Here is a 16,014-nt window from a genome sequence, read left to right as displayed (position 1 = left end):
TTCATACCCATCTCTGTACACAAAATAATGTTGAAATTATAAGGATGATTACAGATGCTTTCATTCTAAATGGAACCTAATGCTGTGAGGGAGAAAACAGACATTAGAGCTGGTACAATAAAGGAATACATAAAAAGTATTGCATAGCTTATTGATAAATATACATAACACAACTCAGGTTCTCTGCAACCTTTGCAACAGGAGGGAATATAAAAGTAGGGATCTCTAGGAGTGGGATGACAAGACTTCATGCATGGAACACCTCTGCGTTTTATAACAATGAACTCCCAAAGTTATCCCAAGGCAATTGCTCCTGAATTTGTAATTAACAATGTCACTGAATTGCACAAACACCATTATGCTGCATCCAGGGTCTGCTTTTCTCTTCAACAATATGGCCATTTTCATATGGTAGATGTGGAATTGAGGCAAATGTGCCTTGCAGACCCCAGCTGGCTTGGTGCCACCTCTTTTGGTGCTCCTAGAGTGGTGCAAGTTGACAAGTGCGGTGCAGTGGGTGACTCTACACCAAGCTGGCTCATACACAGCCATATGTACCAGCTCACACTTACTCTGGACACAACTGCACTGCCCCAGAGGCACAAGGGGTCCCTACTGTCCCCTGGGATGCTGCAGACCCTGTGACACCTCTGCCTTAGACCCTGTGCCTTCCTGCTGCTGCCTGCACCTCAAAAAAATTACATCAAAACAATTTTAACTCACAGAGAAGCTTGCACTGAGCAGGTCCAATACTCAGCTAACTTTGACTAAGGCACAAAGAGGTACCTCAGCACCATGTCCCCACCTGGGACTGGGGGGGTGGAACTAGGTGATCTCTAAGGTCCACCCTAACCCAGTGCATTCTATGATTTTACAACCATTGTCCAAATTTGTATTCCAAATTCCAGTTCAGGCATGATGCCAGATGGATGCAGAGATCGAGCACTGCATCCTGGCCAGCAGTCCCTCCTGCTGGGACATGCAGTACAGAACATCCTGCAGAGATGCCCATGTGCTTTTGTAGAATTCACCTGGGATCCTGCAGCACCCAGCAGTGCTTGTGAGCTCTGGGAAAAAAACAGCTCAGGGTGCATTAGACTCCACACCACCACTCAAAGCCTTTGCACTATGGTCCACAGACCTTATTGCCCAGGTTCTCCCCCTTCTGTGATATGCCTGGCCTCCATTACATTGGCCAATGCAAGGAGCCAGCTGCACATGAACAAGAACAAATACAAACACCAGAACACTAAAGAAGAACAACTGATCTATAGCCAGAGAGCCTCCAGCACAGGGAAATGGTTTGTCCTGTAAAATGCAGCACTGCCCTGAGCAAGGGTTTGACAAACTCCTGCAGGCACCATGAGCCACCCATCTGTGAAGTGTGTCACCTTGGCCAGATCTCCTTAGCCCTCTCAGCAGCTGAATAAACCCTCCCAGACAGAGCTGTGCTGCCAGACACTGCATGCTGAGCTGTCCTGCCTTTCTCAGCAGGAGCTGTGCTGCTCCCCTCCAGACTGAGAAGAGCCTCTTGCTGTAGTCACATTCCCCATTTACTTTGTGTCAGAGACTGAAATAGTTCATGCCTCAAACACTGATATCAAAGAGTTTTGCCCATTATAACAAAAACTGTATAAAGAAGCTATAACCAAAGAAGCCTCCCTGAAGAAACCTGACTGAAACTTTAGACTGGAAGCTAAACCACCTAGATAAGATGCTATTGTTCAATCATCTCAGGCTGAGGGAAAAACAAACATGGCTGAGGGAATGTATCCACAAGAAAGCCAAACCCAGCATAGATTCTTCCCTGGCAGAGTTTGGGGTGGGGGAGACCACAGCCCACAGAAGCCAGGTTTCCCCCCCCCAAAATGAGGAGGGGCAGGAGGTTTTGGGTGTAACCTCTGGTCAGAGGCAGTGAACACCCATCCTCCCTTACACAAGCCAGCTCAGCTGTGTGTAGTAAATCCCATGGACCTGGCTAAGGCCCCATGGAGAATCAAACAATAGGAACTGCTGAGACAGCAACATAAGTTCCCTGACCCCTGCCCCAAAGCTTATCTCTGTAACCCTATAGGCTATGTTACTTAACCCTTACTATTGGTCAAGTTTGGATTCCCCTTAACCCTATAAAAGGGGCCTACTTTAGCCCATTCGACAGAAGAGCTGCCACTGGGACCCTTCACAGACTCCCCCAACAAAACCATCACTGTGGAATGCCAGGACCTCTCCTTCTCCTCTCTCGCCTCTGCTGCAGCCTCAGCCAAGGGCACCCTACCTAGCAAGCAAGAGCTGAGATCCTAAGAGAGCTTGCAATCACTAAAGAGCTGATAATCACCAAGCTTGCTAGAGGGCAGCCTGCAGCGATCAGCCTCGAGCTAGCCCAGCTTTTGGGCACCCACTTTCTTCTTTAGTGTTCTGGTGTTTGTATTTGTTCTTGTTCATGTGCAGCTGGCTCCTTGCATTGGCCAGTCTCCCTGAGGACTGGGCTCCCAGGCTATCTTGCTCTGCTTGATAATAAGGCCAGATTAGAGGCTTCATTATAGCTGTGGAACCCCCAGCCCCACAGGTGACATCCATGGGACATGGGAGAGGCAGCTGAGGGAGTGCCATAATCCATCAAAGACCCCCTCCCCACCAAAGTGCCCCCCAGAGTCATTCCTGAAGCCTTGTACCACAGGACTGCATGTGATGCAATGAACCCAGTCTGTTGTAAGGGACAATGGAAAACTCCCCCTGCCCCAGGAAAGTGCCTGGGTTTTCCTTCCTGGCCTGAGCCATATTATCCCATTGGATTCTATACTTTCAGGGGGGACCATCACCACCAAGAAGACCAGCTGGAGAGGATCAATGGAACATCGCTGGGACCCCCGGAGTGATGATATTTTCCTTATTCTGTCTCTGTCACCTACCTTTCCGTCCCCCCACCTATTTTCTATTTCTTTCTCTCTCGTGTCAGACCAAACCCATACTATTGTCACTGGCATATGGTCTCGCTTGCATCTTAATTTGGGCAGAGGCATTTCTAAGACTTTTAATAACCAGATCACGAGTGTGGAGCTGTAACTATCCAAGGATAACGCTCCTGCCATGACCACAGGCACTCCTGCAGGGCTGTCCCTTTGCCTCCTTACCTGGGTATGTGTTGATGGTGTTGATGTGCGTTGCTCGGATGACCCCTACTCGAGTCTCACGGGTGCTTTTCACGCACATGCAGATACAGATGGCAATCCCAGCAAGCACTCCCATCATAAATACTATGCCAAAAACTATTCCAGCTATCGCTGTGCCTCTGCAAGGGGAATGGAAACATGCAGTCACACTCAGACAAGTAACGTTTACAAAGCAAAATTATTTTCTCAAGAGCAGCCTCTATGTGGGAAAAAATGCATATTAATTATTGAAAATGCCTCAAATTTTGATCCATCAAGGCAACGTGAATATGAAAAATGAAAGACATCTGAAAAGAAAATGAGAAATTCTTTCAAAGTCACCTTTGCAATTGTGCCAGATCACTCGGCTGATTTATCATATATTAAATCCTCCTGTTTTAGGACCATCTAAATTTATCTACTTTTACTTACATTATGAGGAATAATTCTTTCCTTTTCCCCTCATCATGTAAGCTCTCTTTTTTTTCTGAAAAGCATTGGTGTGGTGCTGTGAGGTCCCCAGCACAAGGTGAGAGACGAGAATTTGACTCCATGTTCTCAGAAGGCTGATTTATTATTTTATGATATTATATTAAAAGAAATTACATACTAAAACTATGCTAAAGAAAGAGAAAGGCTACATCAGAAGGCTAGAAAAGAATGATAATGAAAGCTTGTGACTGACTCCTCAGAGCCTGACACAACTGATGGTGATTGGTCATTAATTAAAAACAATCCACATGGAACCAAAGATGCACCTGTGGGTAAACAACCTCCAGACCACATTCCAAAGCAATCAGATAATTATTGTTTACATTTCTTTTCTGAGGCTTCTCAGCTTCTCAGGAGAAAAATCCTGGCAAAGGGATTTTTCAGAAAATATCACAGTGACATATTGGTATGATTTTCTTTTGGAAAGAAAGCCTAAGTTATCCCCAGCAATATATTTCAGAAGCATCCATGTGCATGATGTACTTTCACAGAACATTGTCATTGTTTTGTTCTAGGTCAAGAAGTCCTTCTGCTGTGCTTCTGAGCCCACAGAGTAAGGACAGCATCCTCTTCTCAAGGATTAGCAGCATAAAGCAAAGCAACACCACCATTTCACACATTTGCTGCTTTAGCCAGCACACATATTTGAGTCTTAAACAATTTCTTTTAAAATGATCCAGAGGAAAGAATTTAACTCAGCTCCTGAAATAATGAATCAGAATTTCCTTGAAATTTTAATATAGAGAAAAGAAAGAAAGCTTTATTGTACTCACACGTTGGAGAAAAACCTTGGAAAACCTCAAAAAAAAAAGAACCTTACTAAGACATACTGAAGAGCTTGCAATAATACTGAGAGCAAAATCAGACTTTTTGATGAACCCTACTTCACTCAGGTTAGTTGCCAGCTACAGGCAGTTAAGCATGTTATATGAAAGATGGTATTTATAGCCTACCATTTCATGAAAAAAGCCCAGTGACTTGACAGAAATATTCTTACTTTGTGCCTCTCCTCATCTTTCAGCAAAGACTCCAAATTGGAACCTTGCTGGCAACCTTTCTACTGAATATTTTAAGCAATCCAAATTCATAGTTTGTCAGCATGAACAAGCCTCATTAGGAACTATTGCAATGTAGAGAATATAACAGGCACTGCAATACCACAGATATCAAGAGGAGTCTAAACCATAGTTTAGATTCCCCTCAGAAGCATGGGAAAATATAGCAGGCCTGTTTTTCAAAATGCTGATTGTTTGCTCACCTCAAAAAACTCAGCAAGAATCAGGATGGACTCAATACTTGAAAATAAGATCATCTATTTGGGAATCTAAATATGAATTTAAGAGCTTGTTTTTAGGCCCCAGCTATTCAGGAACTTGGCCATGATTTGCAGTACAATCACTTAATTGTACAGCATAAGTAAACACAGAACATATGGTGTTGTAATAAATACACTGCCAGAGAGCTAAATTGTTTTCTGCTGTTCTGCAGCAATGAATGAAGAGTGTGCAGGGAGAACAAATCTGTTAATGCTTTGCAGAATGTATGAAGCCCTAATTAACAGAAGCCTAACTCATGACAGCAAACACCTGGCTGTAAAACCAGCAGCTGAAAATGCCGATGAGATCAAGTGCTTTTTATTAACCACCATGAATAACTGAGAAACACAACTAGCATAACTGGCATCTAAGAAAAAAGAAGTCTTTTCCTTTCAAAGATGCTCTTGGAAGATGTGACCAACATCATCACTGCCTTGACAGAAAGTGTCATAGGAGACAATAGTTCGATTCAGAAGATGCTTTAAAACTTTACTCTCTTTATTCCAAAAGACTCTCTAATCATATCACAATTAAAAAACTATGGTACCCCTTTTACAAACAAGTGATTCCCTATTGCTTTTGCTACATTCACTTGGTGAGAGCACTGCATCAGAGTAGCAGGGAACTCCCTTAGGCAGAAATAATCCCCCTCCCATCTGGATTCCCAGCAGCAGAACCAGTCACTGCTGACCACTGCCCTCCAGTCCTGCATTGCTTTGTTCATGGCCCACTGCTGCCCAGCTCCCACATCCCTGGTACACTCTGCCTGGCTGATCTGCTCAAACCCCAGAAACCACAACAGCTCCTTGTGCTTCCAACCAGCTGCACCCTGAGGAAAACTGAACCTCCATCCTAGAAGCATGTAACACACAGTACACATTAACTTCCCAGTGTTAAATTAAAATTCCTGTATTAATAAAGCCCATTGTATAACACAGTTTAAATAGTTCACCTTCAATGTTTTCAAAGGCATCCCATTTACTCCAGAAATGTTCAGCCAGATTCCATACTCCATTTGTGCTGAGAAGTGGGCTGCACTCTTCATTGGCATGACACAGCTGTAGAAAACCCCTCTGCATCTGCCTCCACCTGAAACTCAAAAAGGGCTGAAATCCTCTGTTGGAAAAGGCCTCTGAGCCTCAGCACAACTATATTGATTGAGAGGACTAAAGGAAATTTACTCTTTCAAATGTATTTAACAGAATACATGTAAGTCCATACCAGTAGCTAATGGTGAGTCAGAATGTGAACTCACTCTGACTCAGAGATCTGCCCTTAAAGCCCCTCACAATGGCCCCAGTGAAACCAGGAGCTCATTGCCTCCACTTACCAGGCTGCATCTTCTCAGCATCAAATCCTGGCAAGAGAGTGGCAAGAGAAATGTTTGTTCTTTTTGTGGAAAGCCTATGACTACATTATACGTGTTAGAAAATCCCAGCTTTACAGAGACAGGGCAACAGAAAGGCATTTTAAAAGATTTTATTCCAGTATCAGTCTTGTTGAAGGGTGAGACATAAGAGATGTAAAACTCAATGCCATTCTATCAGAAGCCAACCTATTTCCTGGTTATAATACCTTATAAATAATTTTCAGCCTATTAGCCTTCGCCACACAATGCTGCTAATACTTCTAAGACCAATCACCTATTATTTACACCATGTGGTCTTGCTACAATGCATCTTTCACAGTTCTAATTCTCCAAAATATCTAGTCTTTTTGCAAGGCCATTATTTGAAACTTGTTTCTAGTTCAATCTCTCTCTCAACAATGTCATCTCTATTCCATGGCCTTTCTGAGTCAGCACACCTTATCTCAGAGTTTGCATGCAAATGTACAAAAGCTTTGTGAGCTTTCAGTGAGGTTCTGAGAATCCTTTACAACTCCATTTCTCACATATATGAAGAAAAATAAGCATGTATTTTTTCTGAAATGTTCAGGTTTCTCTTTGTCCTGTTACAGAATTTTTGAAAACAAATATACTATAAGCAAATATGCCTTTTTATTAAAACCTGCTTGCTTTCTCCCTCTTTCTCTCATTGATATTTTAGAATTCTGTATAGAGACACAGAGGGATACGGTGGGGTTTAGAGCTGTTCAAGGGAAAGGGCCCAAGAGAAAAGTGACACTTTCTGCAAAAGAAGACTAAAGCAAAAGAAGACTTGGAAACTACACAACAGAATCACAGAGCAACTAGGAAGCTTTAAAAAAAGGGAACATTTTGAAGGAAAACATTATGCAAAGTCCTGACAGAGAAGGTATAACTTACACTGAAGAAGGCTTCAAGCATCAGCTCTTTATAGTTCTTCAGTACAACCTTTTATACCCTTCATCCTACATGTATTACACCTGTGTGCCCCCTGTACCCTGTGGTGGTTGGTCAGGGCACCTTGGCACTCCATGTCTCATTACCTGCAATGCTGTTCACCTGTCCTGCACAGCTGTGGCCCATGAGGGATGAGGTTCAGCTGCAGCCCCACTCCCAATTTCCACAAACTGTGTGCCTACAAAGTCCTTCACAGAAACAAAGCCAATGAAGAGGACTGCCACAGAAAAATAACACATGGGAAAGTAAAGACTGAGAGGGGAAAAGTAATTTTAAAGCTGTAGAAATGTCAAGAGACACTGTCAAGATAAAAATCAGCTATTTAAAGAAGAAGCTTTTCTCCTGTTTTTAGCAACATCCCACTGGAAAGAATATAAATCTCATTCCTAGCTTAACATTTCTGTCCCAGACAGGTGGTTAGTTTTTTACTGTATCACTTGATGGATTTCTTTTCTGCAAACCTGTCCAGCCTTGACCTAAGCTCAGGTAAATTTTAGGACCCACAGCCTCAGGTGGCAAAGAATTTCCTGGCTTAACTATAAAAGAGTCATATAGTCACAAAATGGTTTATGTTGGAAGGGACCTCAAAGACCATCTAGTTCCAACCTCCCTGCCATTGGTAGGGATGTCTCTTACTAGACCAGATAGCTCCAAGCCCATCCAAGCTGGCCTTGAACACCTCCAGGGATGGGACTTCTCTGGACAACTTATTCTATTACTTTGGCATCTTCTCAGTAAAGAATTTTTCCCTAACATCTAATCTAAGCCTGCCTTCTGTCAGTTTAAAGCCATTATGTGTCTGGCAAACTGTCCCCTGTGTGACTATTCTTAATTAAACGCCCAATAGCTTTCTCTGGGGATCCTAGCCCTCAGCTCATCACCTACCAGCTACCCCTTCCTTCTGCACTGCATGCGGTTTTACAGACATTTAGAATCGTGCCTGCCAGCCAACTCTTCCCCTGCAGAAACCTGGTCCCTCTTGGCTGGTCTGCCTACAGGGACTGCTTCATGCCTTGAAGCCCTGGCCACTCCTCACTGCATTTTTTCTCAACCTCCTTTGCTGTTTCCTGAGAACATGGTATTAGATTTGTTTTTTCTTGACTGTCAAAGAGTCAGGAAATAAGGTTTTTTGGCACTATTTACTATATTACCAAGTTTCATTTCTGAGAGTAAGGTCAGTCCAGAGCCCACCAAGCCCTCTCGGAGCTTGGGCTGTTTCTCCCTGGATGCACCATGGAGTGTTTATGGATTTTCTGCCTCAGTGTCTGGGCTCCTGTCCTCTGCTGCAGGACACAGGCTCAAGCACAGGTGAGCTTGAGCTACCAGTCTTGCCAAAGCCCAGCTCACTTTATAATACTGTATCAATTTAGAAATTCTCATTGCAGAAGGGACAGTGCTCTGCACCAGAAATGCATTTATACTGGCATAAAGGTCTTTTCATCCCATAATTGCTAACGTTAGCAATTTTACAACAATTTGACCAAGTATGGAATGTTGTTAAAAACATGCAGGGATCAGTATTCTCACTCTGTCTTCACAATACTCATCACCATGTTACTGCAAGAAAGATGTGCCACTCTCAGACTTCGCTCAGCTGATCTCTTTCATCTCATCATCTTTCCCAATTCCAGTACTTTATTAGTTCTCCAATTAATTTATTGCCAACTCTCTGTATTTATGATTTGTTGGCACTGCATCTCTAGAATAAAATTAGTAACAATGCATGCAATACACTTTGAAAAACTACTGCTAATATTAATAAATGCCCTTTAATTTCTCACTCTTCAAGGCATTTGAAAAGAAGCACTGTGCCAGTGTCTAACTGTGACAAAGCTGATAAGTGATTTTTTAAAACTCTCAGAGATAAAATAAAACAAAAAAAAAAAAATCAATGATCTTTGGTACTTGGATCCAGATATTCTTGTTTGGAAAAAACACTCTTTGGACTCTTAATCAGACTCAATGTGATTCAGAGGGAGGCAGTGTTGGACTATTTATCCAATTTGGTTGGCAAACCCCTTGGTTACTTGGACTAATAAGAACTGCAGCAGCAGCACTGCTCAACTTTCACCCCTATAAGAATTAAAGCACAAGAGAAGTCAGGATGACAAAGTGGGCTTCCAAAAAGTTATTAAACCCCAGTTACAGATCACTTTTGGCAGCTGGGTTACGGAGTGTAGTCCCCTAGGAGAATCACAGGGCAATGGTATTTCTAGTAATTCTTAACATATTCTTTCTAACACTGATTGTAATTATAGTAGCTTCTACAAACTCCATGAGCTCAATGCAGGTGAATCCTGCAGCTCCCCTTCTGGGGAGCTCTTGCTGGAGCAGCCTAAGTAACTATTCTGACTTCTGGACATATTACCAGTTAGATCCTGAATCTCTGACCTATTGGCAGTCAAACCTGCATTGTTTTACCCAGGAGAGTATCTTAGATGTTATTTTTGCCCAGCCTGAAGGCAAACCTGTAGAGTCACAGTTGCCAGAAAGAATGATAGTTCAGCACCTTCTGGCTTATCTGCTGCCTGCCTTATGCCTGTAACAAATCCCCAAAACAGCCACACATTACATGATTTTGGTGTGCCAGGGGACATTCTGCACCAAGACACAGTGAGACAGTGGTCAGTGAGACAACTGTGCAGACACAAAGAAAGGGTCAAGAGATGGAGCTTTTAACGCTTTCACCAAGGCAGGATGCAAATGACACACAGATTAACCGAGTTTTTAAAAAGAAATTCCAATTGCTGTAATAAAAAGTCACAATTCCTCAAGATTTCCAAGTCAATGGGCTATACAAGAGAAGTCAACGCTAGATATGGAAACCAACAGAGAACTCTGCCATGCTTCAAGGCATCTTCAGAGATGCCCTTCATTATCTTGCTGTTTCAACAAGCAAGCTATCTTGTCTTCATTGTTTCACAGCTCTCTATCCATTCCAATCAACTTCAGCTGCAAAGTTTTGCCTAACAAAGACTGGTCCTTCTTGCATTTCATTTTCTCCACATAAACCCAATTCCTTCACAGCCTTTTGCCATCCAGCCACTACTGCAAGCATTGTGGCATGAGCTGTTGCTGCAGGTGATGCCACATAATTTTTGTCTTTTCCTTTTATATATTCTCTGTATTCTTTACACATGTATTTGTAGCTCTGTAATCTACTGTTGTATCCGTGGCTACTTTTCCCAGTACTTTTCCCTAGGCAGAAAGACAAAACATATTTCAGAGCTCCAAGCCCCAGGGGGTACAAGGCCCATATCCTATCTTGGTTCTTTCTGGGAACTAAGGCTGAAAACCAGCTCTTCAAGACACATTTTCATGAACAAAATTTAGTTTCCATTTGAGGGGGGAGGATTCAGAGAAGGTTGAACTGCGGGAAATTGCATCAGCACTTATGTCTCTAAGTGGTGATTTTTGTCAATTATGCTAATTTGCTAAACTTACAAAACTGTATTCACCCCATGTGGGGCTGAGCATTTTGTGGAAACTTCCATATCTGCCTCTGGAGGCCTCTAATAAAGACCAACCTTTGTATCACCTCCTATACTGATATTATCTTGAAAGTGTGTTGTTTTACTTCTAGGTTTGTTAAGTCATCACTGGCAGAGCTGAGAGTTAACCATCCTCTGCTGCCATATTTCCTTCACCTGGAACATCTTTGCTTCATTGGTTCCTTAGCCAATGAAAGGGAATTAAATGGCAGTTTGCAGAAAACCCTACAGCTCCTAACATGATAATCGTACCTATTTATTGCAGTTTCTGAAAAATAACACTAGGAAAAAAAAAAAAAAAGCAGCAGCACTCTTCTCTCAGTTTCATTTAGGGGGCAGAGTGAAAAAATCTAGACTTTACTCAGCTGTTTAGAGCCGGGACCTAATCCCCAGACAGGGCATCCCCCAGGCATTTCACAGAAGGGTCTGTGCTAGCACAGCAGAAGCCAGGGGGCTCAAAAGTGCAGTGACACCTTAAGTTTTTAGCTTTTATATTTTTCAGATGCTGTATTGCATTAGTGTCTAACTCTGAACTTCCTACAGAGTGTTAGTTGTCACAGTTTTGGAGACAGGCATGCAATAAGAACACAGCGAGTTAATGAAGCAGCAGCTAAGGTTTATTGTTGGGCGCCCCCTTTTATAGGGGCTTCAAATTTCCTGCACTTAAACATCTGATTGGTTGGAGTCTTAGCACCGCCCAGCTCACTGGCCAATGATACGTCTGCATTCAGGATTCAATGGGATTGGCTGAGGTTCCCTGTTTGAGTTTATTAACATTAATTATCATATCCAGGGACTTGTTTACTTCCATTCTTTAATGAGCTAGGCTGGTTGAGTTGGTATCTGTTATAGCCAATTTATGTGTGCAGCTACAGACCAGCTGTAGCTGTCACAGTTAGCAAGCTCTCTTTTGGTCAGATAAAACAACCCTTCCAGGCCTGAGAACCAAGGTTATCATCACAGCCTCAGGCCTGAAAAGTATCAACAAAAGTAAATTGGGGAGAGCAAACTGGAGGAATGTGACTTAACGACCTGAAGCTGCAATTGGAAAATTAACCCCCGATATGAAAACAGACCAAACTTATATCTGCCTGAAAAATCTCGTGACTGTCGTCCATCTTGGGTGTACGCTGTGGGAATCCTTAAAATCAGAGGTAAAATGTATTTTAAGGCTTACAAGCAGGTATTGTATTCAAAATAAGCAAGCACTGTTTTAACCGAAAGTGTGCGTACTTAGAGTGGTTGGATAAAACTACTGTCAGTATGCTTTTGCTTTGTGTGATTGGTTAAAAAACTTCTAAAGTGAGTTGTAACATTGAGTTCTTTGGCTGCTGCCGAGGATGAGAGCTGCTGGCATCTTCCCACTGTCCTAACCATGTAATGAGACTGATGCTGGAAAATAAACAGCTGGAGACACGTTCCACAGCAGTCCTGTCCCGTTTGTGATTTTGTATATACTGTCACAGATATATTTTATGAAAAATCCTTTCGTTAGGATCTTTTCTCCTGAGAAGCTGAGAAGCTTCAGCTGCTTTGGAATGCGATTTGGAGAATTGTTTACCCAGCATGTGAAATTGTTTTTACTTGATGACCAATGACAGTCACCTGTGTCGAGGCTGGGAGCAGTCACAAGATTTTATTATTCATTCCTTTCCATTCCTTTTCTTTGCTAGCTTTCTGATGAAAACTTTTCTTCCATTCTTTTAGTGTAGTTTTAGTATATAATTTTCTTTTAATATAATATATATCAAAAAATAATAAATCAGACTTCTGAAACATGGAGTCAAGATTCGTATCTCTTCCCTCATCCTGGGACCCCTGCAAACATCACCACATTATACACCTATATCATCGCCTCTGAGAGGCTCCTGCACTGCCCACATCACTGGAAAAGCAGTCCAGGAGAATAACCAAACTGGAGGCTTTAGCTCATCTTGCACCTTCTGGAAAGACCAGCAATGCTCCTGTTCATTTTACCATTAAAATGAACAGGAGCATTGCTGGTCTTTCCAGAAGGTGCAAGATGGAGACCAGCATGGTGAGGGAGGGAGCACAGGGACTCACTTGCTGAAGGAGTGTCAGGGCTGTTTCCAGTTCCCCGGTGGCAACACCTGCACGTGTGGAAAACAGCTTTGATTGCAAGGAGCCAAGCCATTTCCAATTCTACAAAGCAAAACACACATTGAGCTTTGCAGGAACTGGAATTCATGGTCCTTTCCTAACTCTTAGCATTGCTTCAGTTGGACTCTTTCATTGACATTTTAATGAGTGATAAATCACTCCTGAAAGATAAGCTTACTGACTTTTCTTCCATTTTTTTTTAAAGTTATTGGAGAATGAGGGAAGATAGAGAAGAGAATTTTGCCATTTAATGCAACAAAGGAGAGGAAAATTTTAACCAAAAATCCTTTTCACAACAACAAAGTGAAAAGAACATTGAATAAAATAAAGTAATAAAATATCTGAATACAAACAAGTAACACTACCTTAAGAACCAGAAAAAAATGCCTTTTGACCTTTTCATAAATCTGATTCTGAGAATATCTACTTTTACTCAAAAATGCATTAATTAAATGCATTTATTAAATTTCAACTCAGAAGATTTTACTGCTTTTAGAATTCTATGAGTTAGACAAATGAAAAATATTTAGTGCTTTTTTAAAAATAATTGAATAATGATTGAATAATCTGGAGTGGTTCTTGGATGATCTGGCAGAAAAAGTGTGAATTAGGACACTAAAAACCTAACATCATAAATTATTTTATTCCATTTTAAAATAATAAAATATGTGCATTGCTTGAGCAACCATGCAATAGCTTTTTAAAACTGCAGTGCTAGCTAGAAACATATATTTTGAGACTAAATAAATCTATCTGAGCTTTGAATTACCCAGGAAAAGGATTTTTCCCTCATATCTTCATATGAAAATAATAAGACACTGAGAGTTTAATTTTAGAAATTCTAAAGCAGATTAAATGAAAAAAAAGATTTTCATCTTGTCTTTTTCTAATGTACTTTAATACTCAAATCTTACCCCTGTGAAAGCAATAAAAGCCTCTGCTGCATTTTTTTCTTTCTGTCAGATTTACAGCACCCATTCCATTTTTCTTCCCCATTCCCTCTTCCCAGTTGCTGTGTCAGAGCTTATAAGGGGCACAAAGACCCACTGAGACTAAGCCAGAGGACATTCTGATTCTAAATCACCATTTGCAAAAACCTACAATGAACTTGAAAGTATTAACATAAGTCTTTTCAGGATTCAAACCTTATTACGAAGCATAAGCAAATTATGGTTTTAGTGGTTTGCAATATCCTCATTAAGCTTGCATGAAATGCCATTTACAAATGGAAAAGGTGCTAAGTGCTTGGGTATATGAATCATTTTATGCTTCTGGAGGACTATGAGTCAGAAAACTAAAAAAACCTGAAAATTAAACTATAGTTAGAGAAACATGCTGTGGCTCCTACAGGTTCCATAAAATGATGAAAGTTGCTTTATCTGAGTGCAGCTATGCTGAGGATGCAGAAGTCACCACGCGGTACAGACATCCACACACACATTAAGTAATGTTGAGCTAGGCTTGACCTCCTCCACCTCAGCTGATCAGTGGGGCCTGGAGAAGAGCCAGGTACTGATGAGTCAGCAATAACTTCCCTGGCAAATGCATGGAATCCTGGCTCAGCTACCTGCATGGAGGATACAGAAACCCCACGCAGTGGGGTAACGCAAACAGAGGATCCAAGCCCTTCCTCCCCTTTCCCAGGAGATGGGACACTCCTTACTCCTGGAGAGCTGTGCAGAAGAGACACCCCCTGCACCCTGGCTCCTTCCTCACAGTTTTGGTGACATGTTACCTTGCTTTTTATGCTAATGAGACAAAGCCAAAAAGAAATGCTTTGCTCTCTCCTCGTTGAAGCACAAGGAAGCCTGGCAGAAGGCTCTTACCACATCTGACAGTAGTTAAACACAACCAGGAACACCAAAGTGCAACCAGCCTTCAGCTGCCCTTTGCCATCCTGTGTGCCCTAGTAAATCCATGCACTTCACCAGAGCTGGTGTTTCTCATGGGAAGAAACAATAGGATCCACAAGCCAGAAGACCTATCCATGAAAATATCTCTGGTAGCAGAACCAGATGAAGTGACAATCTGAGGTCTTTTGACAGAAAGATCTATAAATACAACATTTTGTGACATTTCCCTTGAGGTAAATCCTGCTGTTATGTCACAACCTGTCACTAATCTAAACTTGACACCATTTTGCAACAGCATGAAGGAGGTGACTGAATGCCATTACATGGCTTGCAAAATATTCAAAACATCAAAAGCATCCACAACCACTAAACAACATATTAATACCGTTTTCATTAAGATATATGCTCAAGATGTCAATTTTTTTCCCCCAAGGATCCCAGTCCATTATAGTCACTTCAGAAAAATGTGCAACTGTTGGAAAGAGCAGACAGGCTTGTCAACAGCACAGTCAAGTAACACAAAGCAATGTTTACCCAGGAAAGCAATTCCTTTCCTTCTGTGTATGTGCAAACCACATACCCCACTCACTAAACAAGAGTTATACTTTTGAATCAAGAAATATACTTAAATGTACACAGTTAACTAATACAGTGGATGGGAATCACGGAATCACAGAATGTGATGAGTTGGAAGGGATCCATCAGGGATCCATCTCATCAAGCCCAATTCCTGGCCCTGCACAGGACACCCCAAGAATCACATGTGATACATACATCAGATGTATACTCTGCCATGTAACAGCTCCCCAAAACAAACCCAGTCCACAATCCATCACTTAGAAAAGGGATGAAAAATGTTATTTCACAATTTCATATCAAAATGAAGGGTCAATTTAAAAAATATTACAAGAATTAGAAGACTTGTAGAAAAAGCTTGTGAAAGAAAATATTCTCGATGACCAGAAAAATATGGCTCTGGAAGAGCTTTCCAGTAGATGCAGCAGTTGTGAGCTACTGAGAACTGTGAACATTGAGCTTGGCACATTGATGGGCTGCCTGTGATAGTGGGAGCCTGGTTGCACTGACCTACCAGTGCAATACAAGCAAAAATTCTGAATTCAGAGCTAAGCTGCAGTAGGTATGAAAAAAAAATACACAGACATCGAAAGGACTCGCGTCTCTCTGAGTCAGTGCTAAGTCACCAAAGCTCGGGGTGTGGGGAAAGGAAACAAAGAGCTTCTAGTAAAAAAGAAAGGACTATGCAGTCAA

At 41.8% G+C, this 16,014-nt stretch overlaps 1 protein-coding gene across 1 annotated transcript in view; it reads right to left on the bottom strand.

Moving 5' to 3' along the window:
* The window catches only part of CYYR1 (cysteine and tyrosine rich 1), a 29,596-nt gene that overhangs the window by 2,907 nt on the left and 10,675 nt on the right, over positions 1-16,014 (bottom strand). Inside the window, exon 5 of the mRNA XM_077174682.1 lies at positions 3,132-3,289. Coding sequence (XP_077030797.1) covers positions 3,132-3,289 — 158 coding nt within the window. The remainder of the gene's footprint in view (positions 1-3,131; positions 3,290-16,014) is intronic.

This window comes from Agelaius phoeniceus, chromosome 2, assembly GCF_051311805.1.
Source record: "Agelaius phoeniceus isolate bAgePho1 chromosome 2, bAgePho1.hap1, whole genome shotgun sequence".
NCBI lineage: Eukaryota > Metazoa > Chordata > Aves > Passeriformes > Icteridae > Agelaius > Agelaius phoeniceus.
The sequence above is the reverse complement of the archived record's forward strand: the minus strand, read 5'-3'. Positions and strand labels throughout refer to the sequence as shown.